This window comes from Ranitomeya imitator, chromosome 5 (genome assembly GCF_032444005.1).
Source record: "Ranitomeya imitator isolate aRanImi1 chromosome 5, aRanImi1.pri, whole genome shotgun sequence".
In the NCBI taxonomy this organism is placed as follows: Eukaryota; Metazoa; Chordata; class Amphibia; order Anura; family Dendrobatidae; genus Ranitomeya; species Ranitomeya imitator.
In genome coordinates, this window is record NC_091286.1 from 24,674,331 (window position 1) to 24,697,097 (window position 22,767).

The window sequence follows — 22,767 nt, forward strand, 5'->3', positions numbered from 1 at the left end:
TTTCTTGCTCATTTAGTAATATTTATTATGCTCGCTTTTATAGTGCCATAATATTTCACAGCAATATAAAGACATTATTCACTGTCCCATTTACGGCTCCCAAACTTTATGTTTTTGGATTGTGTGAGAAAACCCACACAAACATTATTGATCCTGTCCTCAGAGGCGTAGCTAGAGCACAAAGGTTACCAAAAATGGTTTTCCTGTTTTGTAGAACTTAAACTGGGCCTAATGGTGTCACCCCCACATGCCACACCTGTGACTTAATACCACCACACCATGACCAGGCCACATAGTGACCGAATAATACTACATACAAGGGACAAATACCACCGCACCATTTCCAGACCACATATTACCACCACATAGTGACTGAATACTACAATACTGATCAGTAATAAAATAAAAAACCACAATACTATCACCATAAGTGCCAGTATTCACAGGAGATCTGTACTTAGTATGCAGTGTCTGTGTAGAGGTAATACAGAGATCACTGGTGACATTATACACAGGACCTCTATATAGTATACAGTGTATAGTGTCAGTGTATAGGTAACACTGACTCACCAGTGACGTCTCTAGGTGAAGTCCTTCATCTTTCATCCAGCACAGACCGCCATCATTCCTTCCAGCCAGGACTCGTTTCTGCAGGAAATAACACCGTTATCTCGCGCTCCGCTTGCAGAACACATTACTTAATTTTTCACAACTTCTACATTACACCACATGAAGAAAAAAAGGTGATATAGTGTCACTCTGCACAGTAACAGGACCGCCCCCCATTTAAAACAGTATACTCAAAAAAAAAATAAATACATCACTGCAGTAATAATATCCCTTAATTATCCCCTATGGTAACACTATTCCCCACCCAGGCCCCGTTTATCTCATTCCTGGCTCCAGCCATATGTTCTCGCATCCTGCCCTCATGAGTATCCATTCTACCCCATATGATCTCCCCATCCTGCCCCACCAGCCTCCATCGTATCCGTCCTGCCCCATGATCCAATCCTGCCCCGTGTCTCCAATCATGCCCCGTATCTACATTCTGCCCATGCCTCAAGTCCTGCCCCCAGTGTGTCCAGCATATTACCCCCATGTTGTCCAGCAATCTGCCCCAGTGTGTCCAGCATATTACCCCCATGTTGTCCAGCAATCTGCCCCAGTGTGTCCAGCATATTACCCCAGTGTGTCCAGCAATCTGCCCCAGTATGTCCAGCACTGCCCCCAGTGTGTCCAGCAATCTGCCCCAGTGTTCAGCCTTTCCCCAGTGTGTCCAGCAGTCTGCCCCAGTGTGTCCAGCATATTACCCCCAGTGTCCAGCATTGCCCCAGAGTGTTCAGCATATTACCCCCAGTGTGTCCAGCAATCTGCCCCAGTGTCCAGAAGTCTGCCCCAGGGTCTCCAGCAGTGCCTCAATGTGTCCAGAAATCTGCCCCAGGGTCTCCAGTATTGCCCCAGTGTGTCCAGCAATCTGCCCCATGGTCTCCTGTATTGCCCCAGTGTGTCCAGCATTCTGCCCCATGGTCTCCAGTATTGCCCCGGTGTGTCCAGCAATCTGCCCCATGGTCTCCTGTATTGCCCCAGTGTGTCCAGCATTCTGCCCCATGGTCTCCAGTATTGCCCCGGTGTGTCCAGCAATCTGCCCCATGGTCTCCAGTATTGCCCCAGTATGTCCAGAAGTCTGCCCCAGGGTCTCCAGCATTGCCTCAATGTGTCCTGAAATCTGCCCCATGGTCTCCAGTATTCAGTGTGTCCAGCAATCTGCCCCATAGTCTCCTGTATTGCCCCAGTGTGTCCAGCATTCTGCCCCATGGTCTCCAGTATTGCCCCAGTGTGTCCAGCATTCTGCCCCATGGTCTCCAGTATTGCCCCAGTGTGTCCAGCATTCTGCCCCATGGTCTCCAGTATTGCCCCAGTGTGTCCAGCAATCTGCCCCATAGTCTCCTGTATTGCCCCAGTGTGTCCAGCAATCTGCCCCATGGTCTCCTGTATTGCCCCAGTGTGTCCAGCAATCTGCCCCATGGTCTCATGCATTGCCCCAGTGTGTCCAGCAATCTGCCCCATGGTCTCCAGTATTGCCCCAGTGTGTCCAGCATTGCCCCAGCCCCAGTCAGACATAAAGAAAAAAAAAAAAAGTAAAATCCTCACCTCTCCCGTTCCTAGCGCAGGTCCGGTGCAGTCAGCGTCTCTCCGGCTCTGCGACGCTCAGGACAGAGAGGCAGAGCGGCGCGCACAGTAGTGACGTCATCGCGCCCTCTGCCCTGAGACGTCGCAGAGTCAGAGGACGCTGAAGCCGCAGGACCAGGAGAGGTGAGTATTAGAGCGGAGAGCGGGGGGCGGGGGTGGGGGGAGCTGGTCGTGGCGGCGGACGGCGCTGCCCGAAGATTTAAAGGGGCGTCTTTTTTTTTTCTTCTTCTCCTGCAGCGCCGGCCGCCCCCCGCATTGTGCCGCCCGGGGCGGACCGCCCCCCCCGCACCCGCCTTCCTACGCCACTGCCTGTCCTGAGAATGAGTCAGACCCTGTATTTTACTCCAGAGCTGCACTCACTGTTCTGCTGGTGCAGTCACTGTGTACATACATTACATTACTGATCCTGAGTTACATCCTGTATTATACCCCAGAGCTGCACTCACTGTTCTGCTGGTGCAGTCACTGTGTACATACGTTACTGATCCTGAGTTACATCCTGTATTATACTCCAGAGCTGCACTCACTATTCTGCTGGTGCAGTCACTGTGTACATACATTACATTACTGATCCTGAGTTACATCCTGTATTATACCCCAGAGCTGCACTCACTGTTCTGCTGGTGCAGTCACTGTGTACATACATTACATTACTGATCCTGAGTTACATCCTGTATTATACTCCAGAGCTGCAGTCACTATTCTGCTGGTGCAGTCACTGTGTACATACGTTACATTACTGATCCTGAGTTACCTCCTGTATTATACTCCAGAGCTGCACTCACTATTCTGCTGGTGCAGTCACTGTGTACATACATTACATTACTGATCCTGAGTTACATCCTGTATTATAGTCCAGAGCTGCACTCACTATTCTGCTGGTGCAGTCACTGTGTACATACATTACATTACTGATCCTGAGTTACCTCCTGTATTATACCACAGAGCTGCACTCACTATTCTGCTGGTGCAGTCACTGTGTACATACGTTACATTACTGATCCTGAGTTACATCCTGTATTATACTCCAGAGCTGCACTCACTATTCTGCTGACTGCAGTCACTGTGTACATACATTACTGATCCTGAGTTACATCCTGTATTATACTCCAGAGCTGCACTCACTATTCTGCTGGTGCAGTCACTGTGTACATACATTACATTACTGATCCTGAGTTACATCCTGTATTATACTCCAGAGCTGCACTCACTATTCTGCTAGTGCAGTCACTGTGTACATACATTACATTACTGATCCTGAGTTACATCCTGTATTATACCCCAGAGCTGCACTCACTATTCTGCTGGTGCAGTCACTGTGTACATACATTACATTACTGATCCTGAGTTACATCCTGTATTATACCCCAGAGCTGCACTCACTATTCTGCTGGTGCAGTCACTGTGCACATACATTACATTATTGATCCTGAGTTACATCCTGTATTATACTCCAGAGCTGCACTCACTATTCTGCTAGTGCAGTCACTGTGTACATACATTACATTACTGATCCTGAGTTACATCCTGTATTATACCCTAGAGCTGCACTCACTATTCTGCTAGTGCAGTCACTGTGTACATACATTACATTACTGATCCTGAGTTACCTCCTGTATTATACCCCAGGGCTGCACTCACTATTCTGATGGTGCAGTCACTGTGTACATACATTACATTACTGATCCTGAGTTACATCCTGTATTATACTCCAGAGCTGCACTCACTATTCTGCTGGTGCAGTCACTGTGTACATACATTACATTACTGATCCTGAGTTACATCCTGTATTATACTCCAGAGCTGCACTCACTATTCTGCTGGTGCAGTCACTGTGTACATACATTACATTACTGATTCTGACCGAAAAGTTCTTAATGAACTTCCAATAGAAATGTGCAAAGCCAAGATCTCTGCAATGCTTTCAGGTTACTCAGTTGAACCCAATCAAGAACTGCTTGCAGCTTAACAGGGTCCATCTGAAACCCTGATGCAGAAACCAAATGTCCTAAGAACTGGACCTGCTGTCCTTCAAATTGACATTTCTCCAGCTTAGCAAATAAATGATTGTTACGGAGACTCTAAAGAACCTGTCTGCCTTTGCTCACAATGCTCCTTCTGAGCTTCTGAGTACGCAAGTAAATCAATATGTCAGCCAGGTAAATTACCACAAATCTTCCCACCAGAGACCATTGGTTAACCTGAACGGCATCACCACATTTTCAGAATGATATTCAGGCGTATTAAATGAGGTCTTCCATTCATCAACCTGAGATGGTTTAGTGCAGGGGTGTCAAACTGCATTCCTCGAGGGCTGCAAACAGGTCATGTTTTCAGGATTTCCTTGCATTGCACAGGTGATAATTTAATCACCTGCAGAGAATGATTCCAGCACCTTGTGCAATGCTAAGGAAATCTTGAAAACACGCACGGTTTGAGGCCCTCGAGGAATGCTGTTTGACACCCCTGGTTTAGTGAATCCAGTATTGAGCAGAGGTTGGACATGATGACCCTGGAGGTCCCTAATATTCTATGATTCTATGAATGAGTATGAGATTACATGTCCCTCTTAAGTCAAGTTTGGAAAAGTCCAGGCACAGACGCAACCCTCCATCTTCTTTTTAACAACTGGATGGGTGGATGGCCGTATATGACCCTTAGGCCGGGGTCACACTAGACCGTAATACGGCCGAGTGCAATGCGATAAAAAAAACGCATTGCACTCGGACCAATGTTACCATATTGGGCAGCTCCTAGAAGCCGACTTTTTGTCTGCCATTTTCCTCGGTCCGAGACAATCGCAGCATGCAATTGTCCACCGTGCAGAGATGGAACCTGCTGCCAAGTAATGACGGACTATATGGCGGTACAATGTGAATACACACACGGGTTAACTTCACCCTGTGTGAAGGAAGCGAACCCTGTTAAGTCACAGGGCTGCGGTACCGCACATAAGAGTGCAAGCAAGGAGTCACCGAGCTCAGTCCCAAGACTTGGGATCCGAGTCCGTCTAGACTACTTGCGCTCGACACCGCTAATGGGGTGTCAACGTAACCAAAATAATAATTAAATATGCACGAGAGTGCATGCGGTGCCGCACTGGCGGCCGCCACTAACCACCCAGGCTTGGGTCAGGAAAGCGCTGTGAAAGCGCACGGCGTCGCACTGGCGGTCACAGCATTTAGACGTTGTATGGTGTGTAACGTGCTGGTAGCTAAGTCGGGCGCTAGATAGCAATCACCCACCTTCCGCGAACAGTCATCCAATAGGGAGGGGATTTTAAAGAACGACTTTCACTCACAACACACACACGTTTACAAATGTACACTAGCGCATGGCCGTGCTGTCATGCAAGGCTTATATAGCTGCAGCACGTTCAGGACCTTCCAATAAAGGGCCAATGGGAAGCTGCCACAGAAGTTTAGCACCTTCAAGACTTTCCTGGAGGACCAATGGGAACAGCTGCAGCATCTGAGCATGTGACCCTCGATCTCCAACGGGAGATCTCACCCTGAGCATGCTCAGAAGGGAAAAAGCAGGACTTAGTCCCAAAAGCGTCTGCTCGCGCTGCCCTGCACTGACTTCAATGGCAGAAGCAGGAAAAGCAGCAGTAATCCTATGCACAGAGTGAGACTGAGCAAGATGCTGGGAACAACATCTCTGCTGAGCAGACTCCACTGCGGCTAGAGAAGAATGGGAGACCGCAGCAGAGATGGTTCGATATTCCTCCTGTGCAGAGGCGGGAACTCGACACCTAACACGCATTTTTTTTTCCCAGTAATTCATAAATATTTTTGCAATTTAGTTTGGGTTCTGTATTTTTGTAATGAGCTTGGTTCTGTTATATCTTTGTATTATCCTTTTTTTCTATTACTGATACCTATAAATCAACTCCCAAAAAGTAAAGGTCACATGCCTAAACACAAGAATAATAAGCAAGAAAATAAATAAGACTCAGTCAAGAAACAATCTGAAAATAAAAATGTATCACTTAAAACTATTTCTAAAAATTAATAAAAAGTACCTGAAAAAAATGAATGAATTCACACAGATGAACATAAAAGGAAGAGCACTATGGTATTGGGATAAGTCAGTCAACAGTAGACCTTATGATATGTGAATGACTATAAATAAATATGTACAGTTACCTAATTCAGCATATAATTACACCATGTGACAGGATAACCATGCAGAAGTCAGATATAAACTCCAAAACATGGGAAAATAGACTAACAATATCAGAAATCTTGATTAAACAAGAGGGAGTTTTGTATTGGAGCAAAAAAAGGGAGAAGCCAGCGCAGCCTAAGGTTAAGACGCAATACATAAAGTGCAAATGCACATATTAATTTCTAACTGTATTTTCAAAATGAGACATTTAGCAAACAATTGATCAATTCTTTGAGCCACCCCGCCTCTTCACGGCAATCTCATATTGGGGCAGTCCTACACTACGTTTTTTATATTCGCTGTGCCATAAAGGCCTCCTAAATGAACTAAATGCAAGACCACATTAAAAACATGCTGTACCTGGAGCATATACTGAGTCACCCCCATGGCACCAGAGTAGGCAAGCGAGGATAAAGGTTGACCAGGTCCAGACAGACATTTCGGATCCAACCTCCACACTGCCCATCCAGAGCCACAGATGAAGAGTGAAACAGGCTGAGGCACAGGTGCATAATTAAACAAAGCCTGAGGCAGGGCAGGGCTGCTGTGTGTGGACAGCAGCCTATCAATCACTGAGACACAGAAAGAATGGCGCACATAACCATAAAAAACGTAGTGTAGGACTGCCCCAATGTGAGATTGCCGTGAAGAGGCGGGGTGGCTCAAAGAATTGATCAATTGTTTGCTAAATGTCTCATTTTGAAAATACAGTTAGAAATTAATATGTGCATTTGCACTTTATGTATTGCGTCTTAGCCTTAGGCTGCGCTGGCTTCTCCCCTTTTTTTTGCTCGGGAGTTTTGTATTAACATGCTTCGTTAGGAGTTGGAGAGTGAGTGGTAAACTTATTTATAGGGGAATTATTGCACAAAATCACATTAAATACTGCCCCAACCTAACTCTCTACCAGGGTCGGACTGGCCCACCGGAGAACCGGAGGATTCTCCGGTGGGCCCAGGCACTGACACCTGCTGGCATATTGGCTAGCAGCTGCCTAGGGCCACCACTGCTCCAGGGGCCCCCAGCCAGCGGAGTGTCGCTAATAGCGGCACACCCAGCTGCTATGGGGCCTCTGAGTCAAGGGGGGCCCTTCTGGTGCCAGAGAGCAGCAGATGGACAGGAGCCTGTCCCCGCTGATAAAGAGAAATGAATATTCACGCTTCCCCATGCCCCCATGGGCGTGGAGAGGTGTGAACACCGTTTCACTTTAATGGCGGGCAGCGTTAGTCGCAGTCTGAGGCTAACATTGCCCGCCGCTGCTGGTGAATGGGGGGCCCCAGAGGTGGGCACCTAAAGGGCGGCGCTCTTTGATTGCGATCCCTGCAGCTTGGGACCACAGCGGAGCTGCAGGGATCCACGTCGTCTTCCTTCCTGCCCGGCACTTCCTGTGTGAATCAGCGCGGCTGGATGACGTCATCATTCAGCGCAGCTGTTTCAGACAGAAAGTTGCCGGGATGTGATGCGGCTGCTGGGAACGTGCGGAGAGGTGAGTGGGTGCTGTGTGTGTGTGTGTGTGTGCGAGTGTGTGTATGTGTGGCTGTGAGTGTCTGTGTGTGTGCCTCCATGTGTGCAGCTGTGTGTGTGTGTGTGGGGGAGGCAATGATGACGGTGCTGGAGGCAATGATGATGGTGCTGGAGGCAATGATGATGGTGGTGGGGGCAATGATGATGGTGCTGGAGGCAATGATGATGGTGGTGGGGGCAATGATGATGGTGCTGGAAGAAATGATGATAATGATGGTGCTGGAGGCAATGATGATGGTGCTGGAAGCAATGATGACGGTGCTGGAGGCAATGATGACGGTGCTGGAGGCAATGATGATGGTGCTGGAGGCAATGATGATGGTGTTGGAGGCAATGATGATGGTGCTGGAGGCAATGATGATGGTGGGGGGGCAATGATGATGGTGCTGGAGGCAATGATGATGATGATGGTGGTGGGGGCAATGATGATGGTGCTGGAAGAAATGATGATGCTGATGGTGCTGGAGGCAATGATGATGGTGCTGGAGGCAATGATGACGGTGCTGGAGGCAATGATGACGGTGCTGGAGGCAATGATGATGGTGCTGGAGGCAATGATGATGATGGTGGTGGGGGCAATCATGATGGTGGTGCTGGAGGCAATGATGATGATGATGATGGTGGTGGGGGCAATGATGATGGTGCTGGAGGCAATGATGATGGTGCTGGAGGCAATGATGATGGTGCTGGAAGCAATTATGATGGTGGTGGGGGCAATGATGATGGTGCTGGAGGCAATTGCAATTATGATAGTGGTGGGGCAATGATGATGGTGATGGGGCAATGATGACGGTGCTGGAGGCAATGATGACGGTGCTGGAGGCAATGATGACGTGCTGGAGGCAATGATGACGTGCTGGAGGCAATGATGACAGTGCTGGAGGCAATGATGATGGTGCTGGAGGCAATGATGATGGTGCTGGAGGCAATGATGATGGTGATGGGGGCAATTATGATGGTGGTGGGGGCAATGATGATGGTGGTGGGGGCAATGATAATGGTGCTGGAGGCACTTATGATGGTGGTGGGGGCAATGATGATGGTGGTGGGGGCAATGATGATGGTGCTGAAGGCAATGATGATGGTGCTGAAGGCAATGATGATGGTGCTGGAGTCAATGATGATGATGATGGTGGTGGGGGCAATGATGATTGTGGTGGGGTAATGATGATGGTACCTGGAGGCAATTATGATGGTGGTGGGGGCAATGATGATGGTGGTGGGGGCAATGATGATGGTGGTGGGGCAATGATGATGGTGCTGGAGGCAATAATGATGGTGCTGGAGGCAATGATGATGGTGCTGGAGGCAATGATGATGATGATGATGGTGGTGGGGACAATGATGATGGTGCTGGAGGCAATGATGATGGTGCTGGAGGCAATGATGATGATGGTGGTGGGGGCAATGATGATGGTGCTGGATGCAATGATGATGATGATGGTGGTTGGGGCAATGATGATGGTGGGGAAGAAAGCAATGATTTTTGTGGTGTAAAGTACAAAGATGGTAGTGGTGGAAAGGACAGTGGTGTTGGGGAAGGAGGCAATGATGGAGGTGTTAATGAGTACAATGGTGGAGGGGAGAAAAATGATGATGGTGGAGGGGGCTGCATTATACCCTTTCAGGGGGGCTGCATTATACCCTATGAGGGGGCTACATTATGATTCTGTGGGGGCTGCATTATTCTCTGAGGGGGCTACATCATACTATATGAGGGGAGCTGCATTATGCCCTATGAGGGGCTACAGTATATTCTATGGGGGACTGCCTTATGAGGGGTTGGCATTATACTCTGAGGGGGCTACATTATATTCTGTGGAGGGGCTGCATTATTCTCTCAGGTGGCTACATCAGGTGGCTACATCATACTATATGAGGGGAGCTGCATTATACCCTATGAGGGGGCTACAGTATATTCTATGGGGGGTTGCATTATACTCTGAGGGGCTACATTATATTCTGTGGAGGGGCTGCATTATGCCATATGAGGGAGCTACATTATATTCTATGGGGGGCTGCATTATACCTTATGAGGGGGTTGCATTATATTTTGTGGGGTGCTGTATTATACCCTATGAGGGGGGCTGCATTATATTCCATGAGGGAGGCTACATTATATTCTATGAGGGATCTGCATTATATTCTATGGGGGGCTACATTATATTCTATGAGAGGGGCTACTTTATATTCTATGAGGGGGCTACCCCAACCCCTGCTACATAATTAAGACATGTACTACCTTATATTATGCCCTGATATTAGTGTGGTTTACCGCACAATTGATGGTCTTGAATATATTTCTATGTAGCTACATAGTGGGCTCCAAGAATGATTTTCTCTGGTGGGCCCAAGGTGCTCCAGTCAGAAGCTACTCTCTACTGTGCTACTCCTACGGCCACTATATAGCCGTGCCATTCAAACACATCCCAGAAGTGTTTTATAATGATAAACAGTACTACTAATGATGGGAAATGTACTCTCTTGTTCTTGTACCCTCAAGAAACATATCTGAAATATGGCTAATTTTTTGGAAATGCTTGACAGGAATACAGAAATTCTTCACATTCAAAGTTTTGTGATTAGCAAAGCAGTTGAGAACACCAAAAAGGGATCATTTTTCTCACTTCTAGTTGAGAGGCCATTACTCCTTAGTATTCAAAACAATACAGTGCACCTGTTTTGTCTACCTATTTAATGGGATAATTTTTGGACGGCTTATAGTTCTTTACATGTGAGATGGGCTAACATACAAAACACAAATATAAATTACAATGAACAAACATACAATGACAGACTGGTACAGAAAAGAGAGGGCCCTGCCCTTTTGGGCTTACAATCTACAGGATAATGGGGAAAGAGACGGTTGGGAGAGTTGCAACAGCTAAGGTGGTGGTGAGGTGGCAGCGGTTCCCCTGCCTCTGTAGGACCTGGTGTGTGTCTTTCTCGTCTCTTCTCCTTGGTTGCCCAAGGATCTATGACCTCTGCCACCAGCATTGTCAGATGGGAATCTTTGTACTAATTGTTTGACTAGGGCCTACTGGTATTGCACCATTTTACTAGCCCTCTCCGCAGCAGGAAGCAGAGACAGAAAGTTCTCCATGTACCATGGGTCAAGAAACGTGAACAACCAGTAATCATTGTTGGCCAAAATGCATACAACGCGAAGGTTATGGATGGGAAAACCAGTGGGACATAAAGTCAGTCATGTGTGCCAGACTTCTAAGACATCCCTGTCCCCACCAGGAGGACGACTCTCCATCTCACCATTCTCCCTCTACTCCTCCTATTCTTCTTCAGCCTATCCACACTGAACAGACTGGATGAGCCTTTTCTGGGCAGCTGCGGGCTGCTATTTTCAGGCTGGGGGGGGGGGGGCTATATCAATGGCCCCTTACCAGCCTGAGAATACCAGCCCCCAACTGTGAGATTTAGCAAGGCTGGTTGTCATAAATGGGGGGAACCTCACGCCGTTTTTTTGAATTATTTATTTAAATTATTAAAAACAAAAGTGTGAGGACCCCTCTATTCTTGATAACTAGCCTTGCTGAAGCTGACAGCTGGGGGTTGCAGACCCCAGCTGTGAGTTTTGTCTGGCAGGTTATCAAAAATAGGGGGGAAAGCACATCGTTTTTTTAAAATTATATATTATTTATTTATAGCACAGGAGCCGCAGATGAAAACTCCCATCCACCGCTCCTGCTCTCACTGCAATTAGCGGCTGTAGGTGTCAGATAATGAGAGCAGTAGTCCCATCACCTGACACCAGGGCCGCCATCAGGGCATTACAGCCGTGACTGGCGTAAGGGGCCCGGTGAGCAGAGGGGGCCCGCATCGGGCCCCCTCTTACCTGCTCACCGGGCCCCTACCGGCAGCCGCAGGCTGAACCGGGCCCTTAGCGGCGGCCGGCGCTGCAGCTGTACGCTATTGACATGCGGGCCCGCGCCCGCACGTCAATAGTTAACAGCCGCCAGCCGCAGCGTGCATGTCGCCGGCGTCTGACGTCATTGTCAGTCGCCGGCGAGTGCACAGTGCAGCTGCGTGGAGAGATCAGGAGCGCGGCAGGTAAGTAGAACTTTTTTTTTTTTTCTATTGAGAGCGGCGATCGGGGGGGGGGGGGTTTGGGCAGAAGGCTGGACACAGAGGGGGCAGAAGGCCTCTGGACACAGGGGGGCAGAAGGCCGCTGGACACGGGGGCAGTAAAGCTGGACACAGAGGGGGCAGAAGGCAGCTGGACACAGAGGGGGCAGAAGGCAGCTGGACACAGGGGGGGGCAGAAGGCCGCTGGACACGGGGGGCAGAAGGCTGGACACGGGGCAGAAGGCTGGACACATGGGGGCGGTAAAGCTGGACACAGAGGGGGCAGAAGGCCGCTGGACACAGGGGGGCAGTAAAGCTGGACACAAGGGGGGCAGTAAAGCTGGACACGGGGGGCAGAAGGCCGCTGGACACAGAAGGGCAGTAAAGCTGGACACGGGGGGGCAGAAGGCTGGACACAGGGGGGCAGTAAAGCTGGACACAGGGGGGGCAGAAGGCTGGACACAGAGGGGGCAGTAAAGCTGGACACAGAGGGGGCAGTAAAGCTGGACACGGGGCAGAAGGCTGGACACAGGGGGGCAGTAAAGCTGGACACAGAGGGGGCAGAAGGCCGCTGGACACAGGGGGGCAGTAAAGCTGGACACAGGGGGGGGGGCAGAAGGCCGCTGGACACAGAAGGGCAGTAAAGCTGGACACAGGGGGGGCAGAAGGCCGCTGGACACAGGGGGGCAGTAAAGCTGGACACAGGGGGGGCAGAAGGCTGGACACAGAGGGGGCAGTAAAGTTGGACACAGAGGGGGCAGTAAAGCTGGACACGGGGCAGAAGGCTGGACATGGGGGCAGTAAAGCTGGACACAGAGGGGGCAGAAGGCCGCTGGACACAGGGGGGCAGTAAAGCTGGACACAGGGGGGGGCAGAAGGCCGCTGGACACAGAAGGGCAGTAAAGCTGGACACAGGGGGGGCAGAAGGCTGGACACAGGGGGGCAGTAAAGCTGGACACGGGGGGCAGAAGGCTGGACACAGAGGGGGCAGTAAAGCTGGACACAGAGGGGGCAGTAAAGCTGGACACAGAGGGGGCAGTAAAGCTGGACACGGGGCAGTAAAGCTGGACACAGGGGGCAGTAAAGCTGGACACGGGGCAGTAAATCTGGACACAGAGGGGGCAGTAAAGCTGGACACAGAGGGGGCAGTAAAGCTGGACACGGGGGGGCAGAAAGCTGGACACAGAGGGGGCAGAAAGCTGGACACGGGGGGGCAGAAAGCTGGACACGGGGGGGGCAGAAAGCTGGACACAGGGGGGGGGGCAGAAAGCTGGACACGGGGGGGGGCAGAAAGCTGGACAGGGGGGGGGCAGAAAGCTGGACAGGGGGGGCAGAAAGCTGGACACGGGGGGGGGGCAGAAAGCTGGACACGGGGGGCAGAAAGCTGGACACATGGGGGGCAGAAAGCTGGACACGGGGCAGAGTGCTGGACAGAGATGGGGCAGAGTGCTGGACAGAGATGGGGCAGAGTGCTGGACAGAGATGGGGCAGAGTGCTGGACAGAGATGGGGCAGAGTGCTGGACAGAGATGGGGCAGAGTGCTGGACAGAGATGGGGCAGAGTGCTGGACAGAGATGGGGCAGAGTGCTGGACAGAGATGGGGCAGAGTGCTGGACAGAGATGGGGCAGAGTGCTGGACAGAGATGGGGCAGAGTGCTGGACAGAGATGGGGCAGAGTGCTGGACAGAGATGGGGCAGAGTGCTGGACAGAGATGGGGCAGAGTGCTGGACAGAGATGGGGCAGAGTGCTGGACAGAGATGGGGCAGAGTGCTGGACAGAGATGGTGCAGAGTGCTGGACAGAGATGGTGCAGAGTGCTGGACAGAGATGGTGCAGAGTGCTGGACAGAGATGGTGCAGAGTGCTGGACAGAGATGGTGCAGAGTGCTGGACAGAGATGGGGCAGAGTGCTGGACAGAGATGGGGCAGAGTGCTGGACAGAGATGGGGCAGAGTGCTGGACAGAGATGGTGCAGAGTGCTGGACAGAGATGGTGCAGAGTGCTGGACAGAGATGGTGCAGAGTGCTGGACAGAGATGGTGCAGAGTGCTGGACAGAGATGGTGCAGAGTGCTGGACAGAGATGGTGCAGAGTGCTGGACAGAGATGGTGCAGAGTGCTGGACAGAGATGGTGCAGAGTGCTGGACAGAGATGGGGCAGAGTGCTGGACAGAGATGGGGCAGAGTGCTGGACAGAGATGGGGCAGAGTGCTGGACACAGATGGGGCAAGATTGGAGACAGATGGGGCAGGATGGATACGATGGAGACAGATGGGGCAGGATGGGGAGATCATATGGGGCAGAATGGATACTCATGAGGGCAGGATGGGAGAACATATGGCTGGAGCCTGGAATGAGACACACGGGGGCTAGGATGGTGAATATTACCATAGGGGCTAATTAAGGGATATTATTATTGCAGTGATGTATTTATTTTATTTTTTGAGTATACTGTTTTAAATGGGGGGGCGGTCCTGTTACTGTGTAGAGTGATACTATGTTGCCTTCTTCATGTGGTGTAATGTAGAAGTTGGGAAAATTAAGTAATGTGTTCTACAAGCGGAACTCGAGATAACTGTTTTATTTCCTGCAGAGACGAGTCCTGGCTGGATAAAGTGATGGCGGTCTGTGCTGGATGAAAGATGAAGGACTTCACCTAGAGACGTCACTGGTGAGTCAGTGTTACCTATACACTTACACTATACACTGTATACTATATACAGAGGTCCTGTGTACAATGTCACCAGTGATCACTGTATTATCTATACATTATATACAGAGCTCCTGTGTGTAATGTCACCAGTGATCACTGTATTACCTGTACACAGACACTGCTTACTAATTACAGATCTCCTGTGCATAATGGCACTGATGGTGATAGTATTGTGGGTTTTTTTTTTATTACTGATCAGTATTGTAGTATTCAGTCATTGTTGGTAATATGTGGTCTGGTCATGATGTGGTGGTAATATGTGGTCTGGTCATGGTGTAGCGGTATTTGTTCCTTGTATTTTATATTATTCGATCACTGTGGTGGTAATATGTCATCTGGTCATAGTGCTGTGGTATTTGTTCCTTGTATGTAGTATTATAGGTCATTTTAAAAATTGAAAAAATAAAAATATACCTAAATTGTATTGCATATTTTAACAAATATTTAGTAGGTTACAGTAGAGTAGGGCCCAGCCAAAAGTGTCTACCTTGTTGTGGTGGCGGCTTAAAAAATCTTTTGGCCAAAACAAAAGCTGCCGGCTATATGTGTGATCTGGTGATGGGAACTGTTAATGTGTGATAGGTGAGAAGTGGAGATTTTCCAAGAGAGAGCGGTGGGACTGTGGACAGTTCGTGGGGTGGAGCCTGGAGGCGGGGCTGGGGTGGAGCCTGGGCGGAGTTTCAAGGGGGCCGAAAATTTTGCCAGTATGGGGCCCCGAAATTTCTAGTGGCAGCCCTGCCTGACACCAGTGACCGGAGGTAAAGTTTATACCTCCGATCACAGCTGAGCGCTCCTGCTGTCTTCTGACAGCGTGGGAACTGCGGCTCTCTGACGGCGAGGAGGATCAGAAGCGGTGTTTGCGGCGCTGTCATGCATATGACAGTGTATCAAACACTGTATTGTCGGGCCCCCCATTCAAGTGCATGGGGTTCGGGTCTGCTCTGCTGGATGACAGGCTGTATGGACGCATCATGCAGCCTGCCATCTAGAGGTAGCAGAACCGAGTGTGAGGTCACATCCGGTTGTCCTTGACTTTTCTGCAGCACATACGCTGCAAGAAAAGTCAACCTGCGTATTTGCAGCGTTTTTTCACCACCCATTCAAGTCAATGGGTGGAAAACGCTGAAAAAACGCTGAAAGAAGTGACATGTTCTATGTCCAAAAAAACAGCACAAAATACTGATCACAAAAAAAAACAACGTGTGTGCATGAGATTTCTGACACCTCATAGATTTTGCTGGTACTGTAAAAAGCAGCTGAAAAATAGCATAAAAAATCACAGCAAAAAAACGCAGCAAAAACGCCATGTTTGAACTTATCCTTAAAATTCTAATTTTCCAATTTTGCTGACTTTCCCCTGAAAATTCGATTCACAGAAAAAAAATTTAAGCAAATTGACTAATTAATCAGCCTTTAATTGCTTGGAAAATAGGTGTATTATATTTTGAGTTCCACATGGAGTCAATTGAAAATGTATGGAGTTCTGTAACGCGAACGTCGCCTTTTTAATGTCCAAATAATATTCCGCTAGGTGGCTGGGGGAAAACGGATGGTAACCAGAGGTACCCAACAGTCTATTTTACACTACACTGCAGTATTACACTTTTTAGGCTACCTAAATTGTAGAAATGGTGGATTTAAGAAAATTTGACTTGAATTCGGACTGTGAAAGGGAATAGTGAAAAAAACACCAACTCTGACTTGGTAAAGATTAGCTAAATCTTAAAGGGAACCTGTCACCCCGAAAATCGCGGGTGAGGTAAGCCCACCGGCATCAGGGGCTTATCTACAGCATTCTGTAATGCTGTAGATAAGCCCCCGATGTTACCTGAAAAAGGAGAAAAAGACGTTATATTATACTCACCCAGGGGCGGTCCCGCTGCTGGTCAGGTCAGATGGGCGTCTCCGGTCCGCTGCGGCACCTCCTATGACGTCCTCTTCTGATCTTCAGCCACGGCTCCGGCGCAGGCGTACTTTGCTCTGCCCTCTTGAGGGCAGATTATAGTACTGCAGTGCGCAGGCGCCGGAAAGGTCAGAGGCCCGGCGCCTGCGCACTGCAGTACTTTGTCTGCCCTCAAGAGGGCAGAGCAAAGTACGCCTGCGCCGGAGCCGTGGCTGAAGATCAGAAGAGGACGTCATGGAAAGAAGATAGGAGGCGCCGCAGCGGACCGGAGACGCCCATCTGACCAGACCAGCAGCGGGACCGCCCCTGGGTGAGTATAATCTAACGTCTTTTTCTCCTTTTTCAGGTAACATCGGGGGCTTATCTACAGCATTACAGAATGCTCTAGATAAGCCCCTGATGCCGGTGGGCTTACCTCACCTGCGATTTTCGGGGTGACAGGTGCCCTTTAATTCCAGGCTAAGAAATCTAAGCTTTTCAGACGTCTCTAAGAAAGCATAGTTGATGCTAAACTAAAAGATCTCAGACCATTGTCCATTTTAAGAAACTGTAATGGTTTTGAGCTCACCACTTCACGAGGATCATAATACTGAAAAAGGTGTAACCAGTGGGTGCCGGAACCCATCAAGGACTTTTTGCCAATAAACAATATGGTTTTATTATTTGGTGGTTGAGCGGAGGAATATCCCATGTCATTGACCATTTTAGTTGGTCATTGTGTAAATATGTAAACTATTTTTGGTCCCAGCAAGAAAACGATTTGACACCTAACAATGATGACAAGACATTCAGATCACTCAAGAGAATGTTCAGCAGAATTTATTGAAATATTCATTTTTTTGGATTACACTAAAATTTAATAAGATTTATTGGGCATGCTTATTGAAATATTAGGTGAAGCATCTTTCCTGAATTCTCATCATTGTAGCTGTGAGTCCATTCTCATCATTGTAGCTGTGAGTCCATTCTCATCATTGTAGCTGTGAGTCCATTCTCATCATTGTAGCTGTGAGTCCATTCTCATCATTGTAGCTGTGAGTCCATTCTCAGGCCATTTTTGTGAGAAGCCACTGTAAGAAAAGATAAATTATAAACATAATTACATTGGAGGTGTAGTTAGTATCACCACCTGACCGGTGCCATCAACACCCAGCTCAGTTGACAGTGGATCCAGTAACATTTCAGCACCTATCATGGCTTACGGTTATCACTCTGAATCTTAAATGGCAATGTGTCAGAAAAGTGTCTATTGCGTAAATCTGATTTAACAATAAATATATATTTTTAAATTTTTGAAAATATTTTTCCATATCATTTTCTATATCGAAAACAATTCTGAAACTCTGAAATTTTCACCTAATAGACTCATATGTCCTGTTTTTATTCACAGCCGCATGGCCATAAACAGTATTAGGCTGGCTCTGACTCATTGACTTATATAGAAGTATTTTCCTATCATGCTCTGATTGGGGCAAAGGTAAAGGGAATGTGAAAAACTGAACTGTCACTTTACTCATTGTGAATGGTGGATCCTACAGAGTTTCCAAATAAAACATACATGGCTGCAGTATTGGCTCAGGTAGCATGAATCTACTGTCATGGTTATTTTAATGTGAAAATTGCAAAATTTCATTATCTAAAGAATGATGTACAATAACAAATTGTATTGTGGTACCGTGTTAGCCAGAAAAATTGATGTGAATACTTTTCTGCCCAATGATGACAGAAGTATTCTAAGAGTGATACCTTTATTGGCTAACCAGAAAATAATATGTTTGCAAGCTTTCAGAGCACAGTGGCTCCTTTTTCAGGCAAGATTACAAAATATTGCCTGAAGAAGGAGCCACTGTGCTCTGAAATCTTGCAAACATATTATTTTCTGGTTAGCCAATAAAGGTATTACTCCTAGAATACTTCTGTCATCATTGGGCAGAAAAGTATTCACATTGATTATCTAAAGAAAAAATACAAGTAAAAAGATCTGATATAAAAAATATATTTTCTGATTACAGATTCCTTTTAAAAGAATTTACTAGTGTATTATAGCAAACACTTAGTTATTGTAATATGACACATTCTACAACTTTCTAATACACTTTGGAGACTTGACCAAGAGCTATACGTGTCCCAGCAGATTTACTATAATTTGTGAAAGAAATTGGGCTAAAAAATACTGCAAATCGTTCCAAGCAAAAAAAAAATGTGTGAGGAGGCTTCCTCTATTTTCTTCTATTTTGTAATTCATCTTGGCGCTTTCTAAGAAACCTGTGACCTCCAAAGCCAACTAACTTTACGTTACGACTGGTACTCCAACCACCGAACAACTGAATATGGCCAGTTGGTCCACCACTCTGAATGTAGCAGGCCCATCAAGGTACGGGTTTGAACAGCACGTCAAAAGACCACTGGAGAGGTTGTTACAGATATCTGACCAGCTGCTAATGGAAGTTTTGTCTTGTGAAGCAAAGAGCTGATGTGAACTTCTTCCCTCTTCCTTCCATCACATCCTTTGGTTGAACTTCATGGAGATAGGTCTTATCTGAGATGTAATTAGTGAATGTACCGGTGAGCCTATGTCTTCGAAGTCTGACACTATGGATGAAACTAATTGTCATAAAATATATAATACTAGTATCAGAATTTGTTCTTCTCACCTCATCTAAAGACAGATTAATCGATCCTCCTTGATTAGGATTCATCAAGTTAAACATTTCTGTAGGGAAATAGTAATATAACGGTAAGTATCAGACTGATGTGTTATGTGATCGACCATGATTTCTCTATTTACTAACAGATAAGCTCCATATTTTTTTAAACTGGATCTATCTGCAGATTTCTCTCACCACCAGAGCTACATACGTCCTGTTATAAACATGGGCACTGAAAAATAGAGAAAGTTAGGGCACTTCGGTGCTCCCGGAACGCCCAGTGGACAATTGCCGGCCAATATGAATGCAATAGATGAGTTATTAAAATGTTCCCTATTTTTTTTAGTACTATGTGATTGCCAAAGATATGTTTTCTACGACACCCCATAAGCTGTAAAATCGGCCTCGGGAAAAATATTGTCCACTGTTTGGCTGATTGACTTTTCTAAAGGACCCACATCTGTTTGATACAGTAAGTCAGCAGTATCTAAAGTACATATTATGAGGTTCTGCAGAACCAAGATGTACTGTATACTATAATGTTTCTCTGTAGCTGAGATGTGCATTATGATGTTCTGCAGCAGCTGAGGCCTGTATTATGATGTTCTGCAGCAAGTAAGGTGTGAATTATAGTTTTCTACTGCATCTGGGACACATTATAATATAATACTACAGCTGTTAAATAGCCTATGGTTTATAGAGGTAGTACTACATGTCAGTCAATCGCTGTTTGTTAAAGGAGACGGAATGTCCTGTAAAAGCAATTTGTAACTTCAGCCTTAAGAGAAAGACATCATCTATGTAACGCCAATCGTCTCTGTTTATATGGAAAAACAACTATGCCACTCACTGAACAAGGTCTCTAGATTTGCTACGGTGGAAATAAATACATTAAAGTCCAGTTTCAGGCTGTCAGGGCCGACTTTATCCACTATGGCATTCAGGATCGAGATATTAAAGTTAAAGCCTGAACAATAGGAAAAAAAGAAAAGAATATGAACATCTGAAACAAAGATGAACATCCAAATATGTAGTACATATAACAGGAAGATTAACCACAGTAGTAAATATGGTAGAAGTGTCCGATATCCGACGTGATCACGAAAACCATGATAAAACATCGTATGACTCATTCTTATAGAGCGAATATACTGCACTTTATTAAACCATGCTGAGACCCTCAGAAAGTTTCATCATGGCTTTAGGAAGGTTGTATTTCCAACTCATGAGCTGGTAGCCATAGATTATGAAGGGTCTTAGATGCCACACATGTAGTGCATCTTAAAGGGGTCTTCTGGGATCACATTATTCACGGCCTGCCCAGGACAAACCTTCATAAATCATAAATAATACACTGATTTTTTAATTTCATTGCACAGTGTTGGGTACCTGAATTTTCCAAAGCATTTCGGAATTCTGTGGCGGAAAGGGTGGCACTTTTGTCATCATCCGCAGACTGGAAAATGCGCTAAAAGGAAAAAGAAACAGAATCATATTCAATATTAGCCATTGTCTTCTGTAAGCTGAGAATAGCCTTCATCATCTTAGGGGACGTTCACTTAGTCTTGTGATTAGGGTTGAGCGAAACGGATCGGTCAATTTCATAAGTCGCCGACTTTCTGCAAAGTCGGGTTTCGTGAAACCGGAGCCAATCCCAGTGTTGGATCGGCCATGCGGTTGGCGATCTTCACGCCAAAGTCGCGTTTCATATGATGCTTTAACCGCCATTTTTCAGCCAATGAAGGAGTGTGGGTAGCGTGATGACATAGGTCTCGTTTTGCTTTCTGCAGCGTCACAGGGGGTGGGGGTATAATCACCATCTTACCGTTTTGGTTGTAGCGATTTTACACTGTCGGAGGGGAGAGAGAGAGAGAGAGTGATCCCCATTGACTTGCATTGGGTTTCGTGTTTCAGTCGGATCCCCGACTTTTCGCAGTAATCGGCCGATTTCACTCGACTCGACTTTTGAGAAAGTCGTGTTTTGCGAAACCCGACTCGATCTTAAAAAGTGAAAGTCGCTCAACCCTACTTGTGATACAAATTTTTCAGTCTCAGTTCTGACCAATAAGCAGCTTTCATAATTTTCACATATTATTCTAAGAACATACTTTTTTTTTTTTACTTAAAGAGGTGTTAATCCATTTATTGCTTCTTTATTTCTGCATTATTTTTTATCTATCTTTGATATGTTCAGATAAAAAGACCACATGCTCTGCACATTTGCAAAGTCAGGGTAAACAAAATATGAAAAAAACTTAGCTTTTTTATAAGTTTTTTTACATTGATTTTTAAGACAGAGCTATCACATTCAATTTTATTTTTCAACTTGTTTGCATCAAGCTTCAAATTCATTTGAATAAGAAAATACACCTATAGTTTGATGGGTTTTTTTCCAATGCAGAAAAAAAAACAAATGTCAATTCTTCGATGTGTTTTCCTCACATTAATCGTTCCTTTGTTTTTAATCACTTTTTTAAAATTAATTTTTGGCTAGATATTTGCTGCCTAAAAAAGCACGAAAAAAATCCACAGCATATTACATCATAGCATATTATAATTAAGAACACATTAAAAATGCACTAATAAGATATAAAATATTGCATCAAAGTAGCATCAAAATCGTGTGTTCTTACAAACCCACATTTATTTAAATGCTGTTTTTTGACTCCACATGAACAAAAAAGAAGAAAAAAATATCATTACCCAGTAGTTGTCCACCTTCAGCCAGGTCTTCTTGAATTCATCTACGCTCAAGGTCTTACTATTGTCCACCTGGATACTCTTCAGTTAAGGTTTTTTTTTCCATCGGTTAAACAGAGAATATTTTAAGGCATTACTTAAAATTAGTCTAGAACTAAACTGGGACTGGTGAGTAAAATTTAGCTTGAGGTTGCCCTTCCACGCCATGTGGCGCTAATTCGTTGAGTGACTATTTCTTGAGGCAATAAGTAATGGTTCGTATTTGCCAGAACCACGATTTTGCAAGGATAATTCTGCAACGCTCATAAGTGGTTATTATAAGCCCCAATTTTGGGGCAGTCCTGGGGTCAGTGCTTGATTATTTTGCAATAAAATCTTGGTGAATATGTACATTTGATAAATCGGTTAAACACTCATCCATGAAAGCTGGTATTTATAGTGTCTCTAATTAGTGAGTACAAGGAGTGAATGGAAATCTATTGTGAGACTGGACAGGGGTCCGACCAAACCTAGTCACTGATGAACACTCAAGTGGGCTTTGAAGCAGTTATCAGGCAGTGACTGTGGAGATTGAGAAGTTTTCTGACAATAGAACACAAGAAGGGTGGTGATCTCATGGAAAGAAGCTCTCAGAGGTCAAAATACAGAAGTGGAAGGATGTCAAGATGTGAATAATACTGTAAAAATTTTACCGCTCAGTGCTGAGCTGTCTGTGCAGTGATTGACAGCTCAGTTGTCCAGTCTGGCGCAGGGGCGTGCTGATCTGTCTGTCTGTGTTTTGATTGACAGCTCGGACGTCCAATCTGAGACTGTGAGGTGCTGAGCTCTCGTCAGGTGCT

General features: G+C 46.5%; 1 protein-coding gene across 1 annotated transcript in view; it reads right to left on the reverse strand.

Annotated features, from left to right (window-relative positions):
- Positions 1 to 17,383: 17,383 nt before the first annotated feature.
- The window catches only part of LOC138681161 (calpain-8-like), a 51,801-nt gene continuing 46,417 nt past the window's right edge, over positions 17,384 to 22,767 (reverse strand). The window contains exons 16-20 of the mRNA XM_069768444.1: positions 21,932 to 22,000; positions 20,618 to 20,696; positions 20,079 to 20,195; positions 19,235 to 19,293; positions 17,384 to 17,650 (exon numbers count right to left, since the gene is read on the reverse strand). Coding sequence (XP_069624545.1) covers positions 17,627 to 17,650; positions 19,235 to 19,293; positions 20,079 to 20,195; positions 20,618 to 20,696; positions 21,932 to 22,000 — 348 coding nt within the window. The 3' untranslated portion in view covers positions 17,384 to 17,626. The remainder of the gene's footprint in view (positions 17,651 to 19,234; positions 19,294 to 20,078; positions 20,196 to 20,617; positions 20,697 to 21,931; positions 22,001 to 22,767) is intronic.